Source organism: Centropristis striata, chromosome 23 (assembly GCF_030273125.1).
Source record: "Centropristis striata isolate RG_2023a ecotype Rhode Island chromosome 23, C.striata_1.0, whole genome shotgun sequence".
NCBI lineage: Eukaryota > Metazoa > Chordata > Actinopteri > Perciformes > Serranidae > Centropristis > Centropristis striata.
In genome coordinates this window covers 17,771,243-17,786,011 of record NC_081539.1, presented here as the reverse complement: position 1 = coordinate 17,786,011, position 14,769 = coordinate 17,771,243, and the positions used below count along the sequence as shown (strand labels likewise).

Here is a 14,769-nt window from a genome sequence, read left to right as displayed (position 1 = left end):
GCCCTCTGTTACGTAGTTCTTGCGGCAGAAGTAAAATGTAGGAATTATGATCACATGAACACTGAAACAAGTTAGGGCAAAGAGGAGTAATATCATCCAGGTTCTGTTAGTCTTAATTGTAATACATTAGGATGGACAGTTTGAGCACTTTTAAGGGTTTGATGGACATGAAACCCAGTGAAAACACAGTGAGAGACACAATTCAAATACAGGTTTATTAATGAAAATCCAAAAGTGCAAGACTGTACATAAATCCCCGACTGCCACAGGGGAGTTTTCAGAATGTTTCTTATTAATCATCAACTCACCAAATACTATGGGGGTAACAAAATACAGACATGAGATTTTAGTAATAGTACACCCATCATTCCAGTGGTGCAGAACAGTTCAAGTGTCAGACTCTGCTCTGTAAACAATGACAAAGGTCAGATTTATACTGTTTCTTTTTGCTTTTACTGCACCTATGAATGGTAAGTACTACAGATTTTGTAAAAGAAAGCGAGCTACTTTAGTGGAACAAAACTTCCACCATGGCTTCAGCACAAGGAAAACTCTTTCATGTTGTTGACAGACTTAACAGCCAAAGAACAGCAGAGGCTGATTTCATTAACTGTGTGAGAACAGGCAGTTCACTTCCATGAACACAGAAAACAAAATCCAGATTGTTGATTATGTTTTAAATTACCATGAAAAGCAGCCACACAAACTTCCCGGGTGGTTCTGCAGAGTATTCCTATGTGAAGCATCTCCATAATCGTACATAGTGTAACAGTAGTGTAGTTTATTCAGATTGCCTTTTCTTAATAATACACTCAGAGAAATAATTGGACAGAAAAGTTGGGTTTTCTCCATTTCAAGCAGATACTGACTATATAATTCTTCAAAGCATACCTCTCTTCCACCATAGATTTATTTGTGCTGTACATCAGGATAAATCCCAGTCTGTTCAGTTGTAAATCAAGACCTGGGTCAGTCTGCTGACCATTGATGGTGGTCCGGATCTCCCTCTAAGTACAGTGATGTCTGCCTCTGTTCCTGGGTGGCCCTTCCAGTTGCTTTGAACGGGCCTGGTGCATAAAGCCTTCACAGTAAACATACTTTAAGAAGATATGAGTGGTTTCATACTTCAGCCTCCACAGAGATGGTATTAATGTTATGAAACTTGATCTCTCTGATTCTCAAGATGACATATGTGCCCTATAAAGATGAAGATTAAATGAACAGCATGAAATCAATCTTCATCTTTGGACTAATCATTGGGAAGACATATAGCTATAATGTGATATATGGTATTATGCAAATTGTGCCAAGATGAAGTATCAGTAATGCTCCCAGCCTTTAATCTTCATAAGTTGTGACATACTGAAACATTCAAAGTGAAAAAGCATCAGAGCGCTGTCTTTGTGTGACATCTGCGGCAGTAATTTAAGTCTTCATTTTCAACCGTCTCGGCTTCTTCCAGGACTCCCCATGCCTCGTTATTTTGCTGACATAAATGAAAGACTGGAAGAGACATATGAACTCAGAGAAAATATTGATAGTATAAACTGAGTTAGTGCTTTGGTGATCTGTGGAACAAGAACAGAGTGCAGTCACACTCCCAACTCCAACAAAGTGAAAATGGAATATGAAATGTGAAAGTTGTAATATGGAACGCAATACATTTGCCCTTTTCTGACAGGAAAATATTGTTTATAGTGATATAAAGATTATATCAAGGAACCACTGTGAGTCAATTATGCCATGTCCTCAAATTCTTCCACAGATCTTTCAAAACCACATCCCTTTCCAACGAGCACATGCAGCGCTGAAATACATGGGACACTAATCCACATACTATGTATTACAGGATGGGGTTTTAAGTGATTAGTCTTCTCACACATCCTTTTACAGGAATCACCCTCAGCGAAGTGGGACCGAGTAGTTTGAAGACCACATCCCGAGAGACAGACAGAAAAGTTGGGTACACCATACCACAAAGCTCAGCAGGGTTCAAATGCAGGGATCAGACTGTGTCAGGCTGGAGGGTGTGTCCATGGTTTGTTCGTGTCTCTGGAGCCGACGTCGCCTGTGTAACACTCAGACGACCACAGTTTAACCGACACGTGCCCAGGCAAACACACAGGAGCAATGTAGTCATGGTCAGAACAGATTTCTGTGTCTCCGTCAGCACCACAGTACATGTGAGAGACACAAAGTTAGAAGGATCATGTATCTGGAAAGACTGGATTAAACAGAGCCTGTGTTATGACAGCTTTAGTCATTTAAATAATGACTCCAGGGTGTGTTATAATGAAACGGGATGACAATTTAAACTGCGACTTTTACTCCCATTTTAATGTTTGCATGTCGTAATTCAAAGGAATATGAGTACAAAATAAAAGCACACAAGAATGGGAACATGTGCACCAAATCATTTTTAATTCATGTAACAGCATTCCTTGTATATCCTCCACAATTTACGTATTTGCTATTTGAAAAACACTACATCTTTTAACAGTGCATATCAATAAACGCTTTCTTAACATGGGTGTGTTGCCCTCACACTGTGAATATGCACTAGGCCTAGAAAAAGAGTCCGTCAACAACAAAATGCATCTGTCTCTGGACTCCACATGGAAGTGCAATAGCATGCTATAGAGCAAACAAAAATAAATGTTATATTCCATACTCTGAAGTAATATTTTTGACATTTTATCATACAGTTACAGTACAATGTCTATGAAATATCTGTGAAAAAGTATACAATTTTCTTTTCTTTTTTACCATTCATATGAATTAAAAAAATAATTGTCTCTGTACACATATTCAAAAAGTGGTTTGCATAATAGTTTGATTGGATCAGTGTCTGGTCTTCGTCACTATAGGCCTGTGAAACATAAAAGACAAAAACATCAGTCTCCTAGAAACTAAAAATCAGACACATTTAACCGCTAATAAGAATAATAACTGGTGCAATTACTATGAAACAGCCATTTAATATTTGAACATGTTATAGACAAACACGAGGTGGAAAATGAGGTCTGGAGCAGCCCTGTGGAGGTTCCAGTGACCATATTTTACAATAAATTCTGGGAGAGCAGTGATTGGGGTGACTTAAGCAGCGAGCTTTGAGTTTAGTTGCCGTGGCAATGTTCTGGCGTCTCTGATAGCCAAGCAACAGCAGCCTCTGCTCTTAGATCTCCCTCCAGACTGGCACACTGACACTGGGAACTGTGGGCACCTCCAGAGCCACAAGAAGGAGAACCGCAGACAACCTCAAACCAGACAGACTTTCTCCTGCTCCCAAATGTTGACGCTGAGAGTCGAAGCTGTCTGCTGCGTGTAAACTCAGAACCCAAGTGACTTAATGGAACTGGGCAACGAGCATTCCTGTCTCCACACATGGCCGGCCTCAACCAATCGCATTTCAGAGCCACTGTGCCCTCCATTTAGCCTGTGACGGTAATTGAATGGTCCATAAATGAAGGTGGAGGCTTCGACTCATTGGTAGTTATTTGGGTAACATGTTGTGGCTCTACAAATGAGGTCATTGACAGACACTGAGGCTCTCTAAAGTTAAGGCAGCCACTTACAATAACACAATTGGTTTCTGCTGACCTAAATGATACAGCACATTCTGAGGTGGGCGACTCTCCGTCTCTCTAAGTTCAGATTCTTACCTGAAAACACAGATCTCTTGTTGGCATCTCGTGCACCACCTGTAAAAAATAAAGGCAGAAAATGTGTAATGTAGAGCAGCATGAGAACTCTGAAGGAATAGTTTCATATTTGGGGAAATATTCCTTTTTGCTCTCTTGCTAATAGTTATAAGACAAAAGCAGTACAACTGCCATACTACTACTGTGTTTCAAATGGCATACTTTTTCTTTTTACTTTGACTACATACAAGAGCTACCTTTATAAAGTGTGCACTGCTGCATGCAGCCTTGAACTTTGACCCTTATATATGTTGAAGAGGATTGTGGATTAAAATAGCTGTAAAAGCATGCCTTTTCTGGCTAAATAATATGGTAGTGTGGGATGCACCACACATTAGAATGCACATTAATGTATTCCCATTGAAGCTGTGTTCAGAAGTCAGTTAGCTTAACCATTTTCGTATTGCTATCGGCCTCATACAAATGGGTAAGTATGGGCCTGTTCCACCTACTAGTTGCAGAAGGTTGTTATTGGTCCATTATATGGCCAGTTGCAGTTTTGTTACATTTCGCTTTCAGTGTTCAGCTTTGCCACCAAATTACATGGTCATGTTTAGCAACAACAAAGTTCATGGTTAAGTTTAGGGAAACACATCATAGTTTGGATTAAATATCTTAAGAATAACTTAAAAAACAAGCAAAACTACATAATTACGTTTTGGGGAAAAAAATAAAATCATAATTTGGATTTAATACCTAACGTTACTGTCTGTACACATGTCAGCAGACTAACAGAATAAAAAATGTTTTTAATGAAATATTAAAAATATATATATATACATGGTGCCCCATAAAGTTGGAATAAAATATTTTTTACCTCTTTCCATGAAATGATTGCAACAATGTGATTATTCTTGACAGATAATGTGAATATCTTCTCAAAACTTTATTAATCAATCACTTCCAAACATATCACAATAAAAAGAAACCACAATTAACAGAGGGATATATATATATATATATATATATATATATATATATATATATATATAAATAATGTATGGGAGGGGTTTCAACCTTGTCATAACTACAACTGCCAGGAAAATGAATGAACGTAGCAGTAATTTCTTAGTAGTTAGTTGATTAGTTATCACTCAACATTACATATGCTTCTACAATTACTGATTGTCATTATCCGTACATTAATAACATTAAAACACCATGAATATTGAATCCTATGAGCAATTCTGACAGGTGTATATTGTAACATACGGATTTACTTCCACTGTAAATATCTGTGTCGGATTCATCAATGTGCTGATCCACAGGCGGTGGAGTGAGGGGAAAGGACAGACTTCTTTCATCTTCATTGTGGCTTGTGTGGTTGTCCCGTTGTGAAAGTTTACAGAATAACAGGAAATAGCTATGAATTTTCCCCCCATTATTTAGCTCTCACCATTTGGCGCCACCTCATACACATCTGCTGAGATACTGGGAAAAGAGTGTCACTATGCTAATGAAGCGAGCCCATTCATGGACACACATGCAGGTACGTGGACTAAATCAAACACCCAGAGCAACAACTTTATGAAAAAATGTGTCTTTTGACATTTTTCCACCTTCTTGCCACAAGGAATTAGGTCATTTTGATTGGATGTTGAGAAATTTGGAAACTGTAGCTTTAAAGTGGGTAGGCAGTGGAAGATTCCTCGGATTTTTACTCTGTTCCTCTTCTTGCATATTCTATTTTTTTTTTTTCTTAGTTGTACAAATTCAGTGTCAGTAAATTCAGTGTCAGGCAAGTATGCAACTCAACTGTATTATTTACAAGGTCAAAATGAGCCCTGAAAAGGTTGAAAAATCAGATTAAGGGGGCAAAAATGCTCTCTGAAAACAATTTTAAAGCCTTATTCTGACTAATACAATCACTCACACATTTAATACACATGCTTACACATGCACACACACAACGACATACAAACCAGATTTCAGCGAACAGTCCTGTGGGCCCTCTCTCACGCCAGAAAGTGCTTTGTCACGTCTTGTGGCCGTTGGGCCTCTTTTTCCCTGACATTCTCTCTCTCCCTGTGTCTGAGCTGCCTCTAATTCAATGCGTGGCTCATATCCTTTCTCAACATGTCATTACCATTGCCAAGACTTAGAGCAGGCCACCAGGGGCTATTAGAGAAAATTTATCCATTCATTTTGTAAGATACACATTTGGCAAAACAACGACCCTCTGGAGGAACGTGTCTTATATTTCCATGTGACAACTATTTGCCTGCTTGATCTTTTGTTTGACTGAAACTCTTGCATCATAACGTCAATGAAAGCAGGCTTTCTGAGTCCTACTTCATTTCCAGTTTGAGTAGCTGCTGCTGATGTTTTGTTTACTGAGAAAACAGTGCAATTCTAATTTGAGAACATTTCTGAACTTGTGGCATATATAATTTCTGGACTCATAAATTAACTTCAAAGCTGTCAGTTTTGCCCCACTAGTGGTGGGATTCAATAAAGCAACGTCAGTCAGTTTGTTAGTCTGCTGGTTGGCCAGCTACAGACCAGATTACTATGAAATTTGGGGAATAGGATCAGATTATTTCTTGACAATCAAAAGGATATCTCACAAACCAATGGCCAGCTTTCCCTAGAATTAATTGTTGTCCCAAGAGGATTGATTATTATGTTTTTAGGTACTTTACTACACTGTAATTCCCTTTATTGGGACTAATTTCCACATCTCTTTGAATGTATGTGAGTCAACCGGGAGTACGTTAATTCCAATGGGAACCTCTGTGACATCCAATGTACAAAACACCTCCTGAATCCGGAATTTACCTTGAATACATTAAAAAAATTTGAACTTTTGCAGGAGATACTGCACCGACCATTAACTTCCTGCACAATTAGCAAATTAGCTAACAGGCAATTTCATTCAGTTCAGCTGCATGAGTATGTCGATAGTCAAATTGTGTAATAGCATAATTAGAAAGAAATTACTTCAGCTAGTTTCACACTTTGTGAAGTACTGTTATTTTGCTAAAATATAATGTTAGCGTCAGCCACCAAAATCACAGTTCCATAAAAGTCAAAGGCTCATTATCACAATCATATACATGAATTGATTTGCATATACTAATGGATATACTAAATTATATAGGCATCATTGGTCCTGTTTTTGTCTCTGTAATGCGCCACATGCTCATTCCATAATACTGAATGGTGAAAAAAATACAAAATTAACTGTTTCGCGTTTCAATCTGCAAAACTGTGTGGAAACGAGGCATTAAGAATACAAAATCCTCAGTGCGCTGTTTGTTGGGGCCAACATCTTCATACCCAACACAGCATGCCAAAAACTACATTCACAGTTATAGTTTAATTAAATCCAGCTACAATATAAATTCATACAAACACCATTTATTAACTAATGTTTAGAGAGCACGTGTTTGACAGTTTGGTAGTGGACCTCAGTGAATTGAGAACTACAAGCTTCTGACAATTGGACCATTCTGCCACATACATTCATGTGATTTATGCACCAGAGCATTCAAGGAGGTCTGATCTAATTCTGTCATGTTCAAAGCCAGATTAATAAACTGTACTGTATCGCAGCCAGACCACTACTATGACTGGATTTACGACTTTCAAGCAAGAACTGTTCATGTCTATCAACTGGATCTCCATAGAGATAGATCTCTTACATAATGCCAGGAAAGGAAGTTTTACATGACAACATTTCCCCCCTACAGTATGAAAGCCCTGAGGACTTCACCCAACTGTGAAATATAGAAATTTTCATGTGTCAGCCCTTTCAAACTTTTACAAGGAGTACTTGCACATTAATCTTCCCTTTTTAATAGATCTATAGCCTATTTAATGCATAAGCTACTCACTGTGGCAAAGTGACATTACAGTAATGAAATGAGCCTGAGAAAAAACTGTGGGAAGGTAAAAACATTAGAGAGGCAATTTATCAAATTTGTGAATTGTGGATTCAACTGCGAGGCTTAGAGGAACTCTCTAGTGAAGGGAAATGATCAAATGACAAACAATCAAGAGTAAGGCTTAAAAAAAAAGACAGGTGTGAAAAAGAGAAAGGTAGATCACTCACTCTTATCCTGTTCAGGAGGCTCCAGGATGTCACTGTCTGTGTCACTACTGGGAATATGCCAAGGCTGTCGGATGGCCTGTAACTGCTGGTAAAACTCATCCTGATGTGGAAAAATAGAGCAGAACAGAAATGATGGAAGACTGTGTTAACGCAGAGGAAAGGAGAGATAGAAATCATGGTTAGAAAAAGAGAATCTCACTCAGTCTGCTGATTTATCTATTTATTTGTCACTCTGCATTACTGTATGTCTTATTCAATGTCTTGTGGTGAATGAAAGGAAAACACATGTATGATTAAATCAAGTCTAAACTAATTTTGTCTTTGCATTCAAACAGATATTTTCTTCGTCCTATTTAGGACTCCAATGGTATTACCTGAAAAGTGGCAATGACCCTGTGAAAAGAAGCAACAGGTCAAAAACCACAAAATGCCTACATTCATTTTCATCCAAAGATGTCAAAAAGTGATACAATCATCTCTCCATACTACCTACAAAATGCTTTTTTTCATATTTTTAGTGCTAAAATGATGAAGCTCTGATCCTTTAAATAAAAGACAGACAAGATCAGAAGCATATGCATCTTTTCTGCACATTCAGTATTTAAAAAGGTTTAGGATTCCTTAACTCTCTAAACTCTCCATACATAGTCCTCCTATATGGGACCAGGTGGCCTCAATAAAAGCAGACTGGGTGCAGTAGTGTTGTGGATAATCTCAGTAGGTGTCAACTAGCATAACTGTCAAAGAGTATACAGAGGGACTGCAAAATTCCTGCTCACCATTAATAAAGCCTTCAAAAAGGTCTCGTATTTAACAGCGCCGCTGTTAAGTAAATCATGAAAGGAATATAAGAAAGAAATCCCATTGAAAGTTCTCCTTTTATGCCAGACTCATTTTTCCACAATGAAATGACATCCTACTGTATAGACCTCCATGACTCTCCATTAAACCCCACACGAAGCGTGTGTGTGTGCGTTTGTGAGGGTGTGCACATGTGTGATAGTGTGTGTTCTGGTGCGCTCGGTCATAATCTTTCTGTGTAAAGGCTCTCATGTTCTACAGCCAGCTTTACTCGGGCATCGGGCCTATTTGACACTCAAGTTCAGCCTCACCATACGAAAAAATTACAATAAACTGGAGGGATTTTCAAGTCCATGACCCGAAGTTTATGACAATTTTATTCTATGTTTTACACACTGCGCGGTACTTGATCTATTTAAATGCTAGATAAAAATAGATCGACATTGTGTAAGATGTGCTGATTAGCTTTCTGGCCAGAAGGCAGATGAGAGGATTGTTAGCACTTTAGCTACATGTCCGTCCATTAAATATGAAACTACAGGCAGGAGTCGGTTAGCTTAGTTTAGCATAAAGCCTGGAGAGAAACAGGCAGTCTGGTTTCATCTGAAAGTAAAAGCTATACAAAAACTTGAAGATCCCCCTCACAATTTTTAAAGGGGATACTGTGCTGGACTGTAATCTACTGGGGTCTTGTTGTCACCATTAGGTTACCAGGCTATCAATCCCTTTGTTAAACTACAAATGTATACTTTGATTCTTTTTACAGATTAAAAAAAACAACATTAATTAGGAAGCCTTAAGGGTGCTGGTTGGCTGATTTTGTTACTTTTGGAAAGAGCCAGGCTAGCTGTTTCCCCCTGCTTTCAGTATTTATGCTAAGCTAAGCTATGCTAAGCTAAAATAAATTAAGCTAACCGTTTTTCTGGCTGTCAAAGTGCATTTATTGGACAGATACAAGAGTTATAGTGATGTCAGTCTTATCATGAAACTCTGGGCAACAAAGACGGAGGCGCATCTCTCAAATACCTTAAAACTGATTGTTACTACACTTTTTAAAAGTAAGATCTACAGTTTTTTATGTGGTGCAATCAAGCAGTCACACTCGTCTCTGTGTTGAAAATAATTGAATTTGTGAAAGAAATGCTGCCACAATTTAACTTTGCCATGTCCTCACTAACTATTTTCCTATATTAGAATACCTTATCATGCAATATTGCTTATATGACCTGAATAGCAGTGAGCAACAAATGTGTTTTTAATGGTAAATGTATGTCTCTTTTTTTTTCTGGCCTCACCTCAGACAGATAGGCTCGTAGGCTGGCACCAAGGCTGTCAGTAGTGCTTAGCCCAGGAGGGGTGAGCAGCGGTCGGGGATGTGTGGGCTGACATGTGGGTGTCACAGGGCGGCTCCGCGACCTCCTGAAGGTCACCTCTTTATGAGATCCAGGGTTAAAGGTGGAGCGTGTCAGTAAACTATTCGGGGTCAGGGGCCTGCTGGGCGTTCTTGGGGTTTGAGTCCTGCTCCCAGGGTTGCTGGGAGATTGAGTCCGACCCATGACCAGCGAGGTGGGCTTGGGGCTGAGCAGAGGGAGGCCCACGCCGCAGGGCTTGCCTGAGAGGCTGCCAGCTGGAGACTGGGGTCTAGAGAGCAGGCTGGTGAGAGGAAGTGTGTCGGGTAGTGTTCTGTGGCGCAGCGGGGTGTGGAGCAGACTACTGTGCGGGTTATTGGTGCTCCGAGTGGTCATCTTTCCTACTTCTGCCAGCTTGGCCAGGTCCTTTTCAACCTCTGGAGGGAACAAGAGGGAGATAAAAGTCAACATCCAGATTTCTCATTTAAAAAACAAGTGTCAACAGATACAGTAAGTGAGGGAGCGAGTTAAATCCTATTTTCCCTAACACATATAAATGACAATGTGTAAACACAACTGTAACGCAAATCCCAGACACGTCTGGAAAATGAACTAAGAGATTCCAAGATAAAGGCAAGCTTTTATTACAGATTCACAGGCTGTGCTATGAGGTTAGTATGTGTCCTACAAGACTGATGATTCACAAACTTTACTGAGCATTAAAGTGGGCGAGACTGCTCTCTTTAATCCTTCTTCTGGGTAATGATGACAATATTTATAGGCCCTGTAAATTGTGGTGAATCCAGCTTCCTCCGTCAGAAAAGGTTCCAAGTTGATACATACAGTAAGCACAAAAAAAATGTTCCTGACAAAAACTCATTTGTTTGCCTCACTGGTAGTCTCAAAAACATTTCTGTTTGTGAAAGAAGTGACGCTGCCAACTTCTGCGATCAACATCTGGGTCATTTTTTCCATGTTTTTAAAAATCTTGGCAATCGGAGTTCAACAAACCAGTCTGGGAGTTATCATTTGAGAGGGATAATTTCAGGAATGATTCATGGGGAGCGAGTATTTCTGGAAAACTGTATATGTGTGACGTTAAATAAATAACAAAAGGAAGCATGACAAGTATTTCACAAACCTTGACATCCTTGTTTTTGAGCAAAGGGTGCCTTTCTCTTATACAAACAACATTTTTCCACGCAAAAATGTGAAGCATATGCTTCTATTCACGGACAAATATCCATTTATGCAAAGCAGAAAACAACTGCAATACTGCTCTCAATTCGGCTTTCAGACATTACTGAGTTTGAAATCTATTCCAGATTGTTTTGTATACAATCCTTCTGGGATCAAAAACATTTAATTGTCTGACATGCATAATTAGATTGCTGTTTCTGTGCTTAATCAGGTCTGATTGTATGGAGGTCAACCCTTATAGTGAGATACAATGCAGACCACATACTGCTCAAAGCCTCCACTGCATGTGTACATTGCGTCTGCGTAGCTTTAACCCAAGTGCCTTCTACACATGTTACTGCTCTAAATAATAGAAGAAAACTTAAAGACACAGAGTAGAACTTGGCCTTTCTTGACCTCACTGTGATTGAAAGTTGGAAGATAATTAACTTTGTGGGGTGTTCAGGGCATGTCATGACATCAGCTTGTGGCAGGACTGCACTATGTACCATTACAAAGCCATTTAGTTGTTATTTAGTTGGCTGTATACAGTTAGAGAGTGACCAAAACGGAATTTCCACATATGAAGATTTCCCAGTTAAAGCCCCTAACCACCCACACAAGTCCACCACCACTGATGTTATCATTCTATCGTAAACAGGATATGTTCATTAGTAATCTGTTCCCACAAAGTTGATATTTTTATCTTGAGATATTTACCACTGTAATGATAAACACCACATGTTTTTGTTGTGAAAATCGTCCCCCCTTCCGTAAATGAATGCTCCACTCATGATTTTATTGTAAACCAGTTGTTTCCCCCCAAACTTCCTGGCATTAATGAGTCGCCTATTACCCGCGGCTTTATGTTGAAATTCTGTGCAGTGTTTAATACACAGATACTACAAGCCACCTCACAGACGCTGATATAAGATGACGGCCCCAAGAGATCAAAGAGGTAGCATCAAAATCCATATGGCATAAACCTTTGATAAGTTTTAAATCAGTAGTAAAGACAGGAAAAAGAAAGACGAGGAGAAAATGAGACAGAGAGAAGGAGACAAGAAGAAATAGAAACAGATCTAATCCATTAAAGTCTTTGATCAAGCAGCAGTTGCACGTGGTGAGAGGACAGGCCCGTAGCACGCTATACAACCATCCAGAGCTCATACAAACTTTATTAGATTCCTCCTCTGAAAACAAACCAAAGTGCTAATGACATATCGACTGTCTGTAATTCATCTGCAGGCGTACAACAATACAAAACACTGCCAGAATAAATTAAAATACTAACCATTGTCCTTGGATGGATTCATTAAGTACAAATAATGAAAGACTGGGTAGTGAACTGCATACTTTTGGAGCGCAGACTAAAAGTATATGTGTAGCATCAAGTATCAGAAAGTGTCAAAAGCCTGGAAAAATTCTCAACATTGTTTACTTGTACATTGATCAGATATTACTGGCTGTAATACAGGAAAGCTTTCTTACTCTTCTTGATAATATTATTATATGTCAGCAAAAGTCTTGATTTAAGATGCACTGAACAGTTTGGGAATAATTTGTTTTAAATGAAAAAAGGGGTCAGAATATGTTCATATTCCCAAAAGTACTGGATCGCATCAGAAATAATATAAGAAATTCTGAAAAACAATACTTGAGACTGAATAAAGGCAGTGGACGTAGACTCTCCATTCTTTCTAATGGTCAGCAGGTGGCGACTTCACTGGCTGCAAAAAGAAGTCCAATTGTATAGAAGTCTATAGTAGAAGTCTCTTCTCACTTGATTTATTAAATCAGTTAACATTCACATAACTTTATAGTCTTAATCGCTTGTTGTATGTCATCATACAGCATTTTGTCAATTATCGTTTAGAGTAATATAAGAGATGAAGCAGGGTATGCTTTATTGTGACACTACCTTGTGATTGACAAGTTGCTACCACTGGTGACTGGTCAATCAGGATGGAGACAAAGGAATGTGTATCCGTGTACATTTAAATTGCTTTGAACTTGTTTTTGGGTTAACTTTGACCCTTTCACAGTGTGTCTTCATTTCATGAAAGTAAATTTTAACATTTTGGTTACCCTTAAAGTGTTCAGCTGTACATTACAACAAGTACATTTTGTTTCAAGCCTGTTGTCGTGAGCCAAATTAGCATCCAAATCAAAATTACAGTAAACGTGAGTTATAGATGCACATTGCTTACCAAGTCGTCTAGCCATCCCCAGCATAAGCTACTGCCATAGCTTTTTCTATAACAGTACCTGCCCCGCCGGGCTGGTAACCTGTGTTGACCCTGTGGTCAGATTCTCCTCTCACTTCTGCCTTGTTCCACCCTCTCGTCCAAATATCAACTCTCTGGCTCCAAAAAGTTATGATGGCAGCAGTAAAAATGCCAAACTCTTCAAACCCTGTCCATAAACCATTGGGTGATGTCGCCGTGGCTATGACCACCTCTTTTATACAGTCTGTGAACAATACTCTTCCCTAGCTGAAACTGAATTCAAATGAAACAGTATTTAATAACATCATTCAACAACAAATAACCAAGTGCACATGAACTTTACAGTATCACAATAGGCAGGCAAGGGGTGATTTAACAACCACATGATTGGGCTAACAATATAAGATGAAAAGTGAGACCCTGGCTCCAAACATGGAAAGTATTAGCAGCTAATAAAGGCTTGAAAGAGTTGAATTAGCTTGTTGAACAGCTCCACTGAACGGCCTGGTGGGAGCCCTCAGCCTGAATATTCAGTAACACAGCGTAAAACAACTAGAAATTAATGCCATCTGAGGACCTCTGGGGCAGAACTCTGTGTGTTGTTAACACAAATAGTTCTCTTTTAGTGCCTCTTAAGTCCCCACGTGCTGTTTTGTTCTGCCGGCACGGAAGGAACGAGTGTGTTCAGCGCCGATGTGTGGATGAGCAGATGAAATGGGAGCAGCTGGGACCACCATTGGGTGACAGTAATAGGTTCACTGAGAAAGACCAATATGCTTCAAATAAGTGTGGTATGTGAAGGCGCGTACAAGGTCTTTACAGACAGTGACGCTGTCAAACAGAGTGGGAAGACATGCATAAACAAACAAGTGGGTGACACATGATGGTAAATGGCGACATTCCCTCTGGCCTCAACTCCAGGCTTTCATCTGATTCATAACTGGATACACACTTGATCATCGTGACAACAAAAGCAGTCTCTGAGTCACCCAGACGTCACACATGTCAAAAATGAGCCTACATTAGGAATAATGATTTCCAAAATGCTGCACAAATTCCATTTTGTCAAACCAAATCAGTCTTCGGCACAGTGAAGCTTCGATCGCTTCCAAATGACTCAGCAGAGACGGATTTATTGATCGAAGCTGTCAAAGCCGTAGTTGAGATGAATTCCTGGGCTGTGGAAATTATTTTAATTACTTTTTCTATTTGGTCTTGACACATTTTCACAGGAAGATCAGTTTTTAATTAAGAAAGAAAATCCTTTGGCCAAAAGAAGTGCATTCTTTAGCTGGACTCTCCCCCTCCCACTGCCCCTAAGTGCTCTCTAAAGCCCTTTCTATTTCATAAGGTAGTTTAAAGTGTGTGTGTGTGTGTGTGTGTGTGTGTGTGTGTGTGTGTGTGTGTGTGTGTGTGTGTGTGTGTGTGTAAATGTTTGCACCGCGTAGACTAAGTTC

The 14,769-nt window shown here is 39.3% G+C and overlaps 1 protein-coding gene across 2 annotated transcripts in view; it reads right to left on the bottom strand.

Moving 5' to 3' along the window:
• Positions 1–2,819: 2,819 nt before the first annotated feature.
• Positions 2,820–14,769, bottom strand: part of c23h8orf34 (chromosome 23 C8orf34 homolog) — a 74,096-nt gene continuing 62,146 nt past the window's right edge. For both annotated transcript variants that reach the window (XM_059327231.1, XM_059327232.1), the window contains exons 12-15: positions 9,852–10,342; positions 7,756–7,855; positions 3,663–3,701; positions 2,820–2,869 (exon numbers count right to left, since the gene is read on the bottom strand). In XM_059327231.1, the coding sequence (XP_059183214.1) occupies positions 2,862–2,869; positions 3,663–3,701; positions 7,756–7,855; positions 9,852–10,342 (638 nt within the window). In that variant the 3' untranslated portion in view covers positions 2,820–2,861. The remainder of the gene's footprint in view (positions 2,870–3,662; positions 3,702–7,755; positions 7,856–9,851; positions 10,343–14,769) is intronic.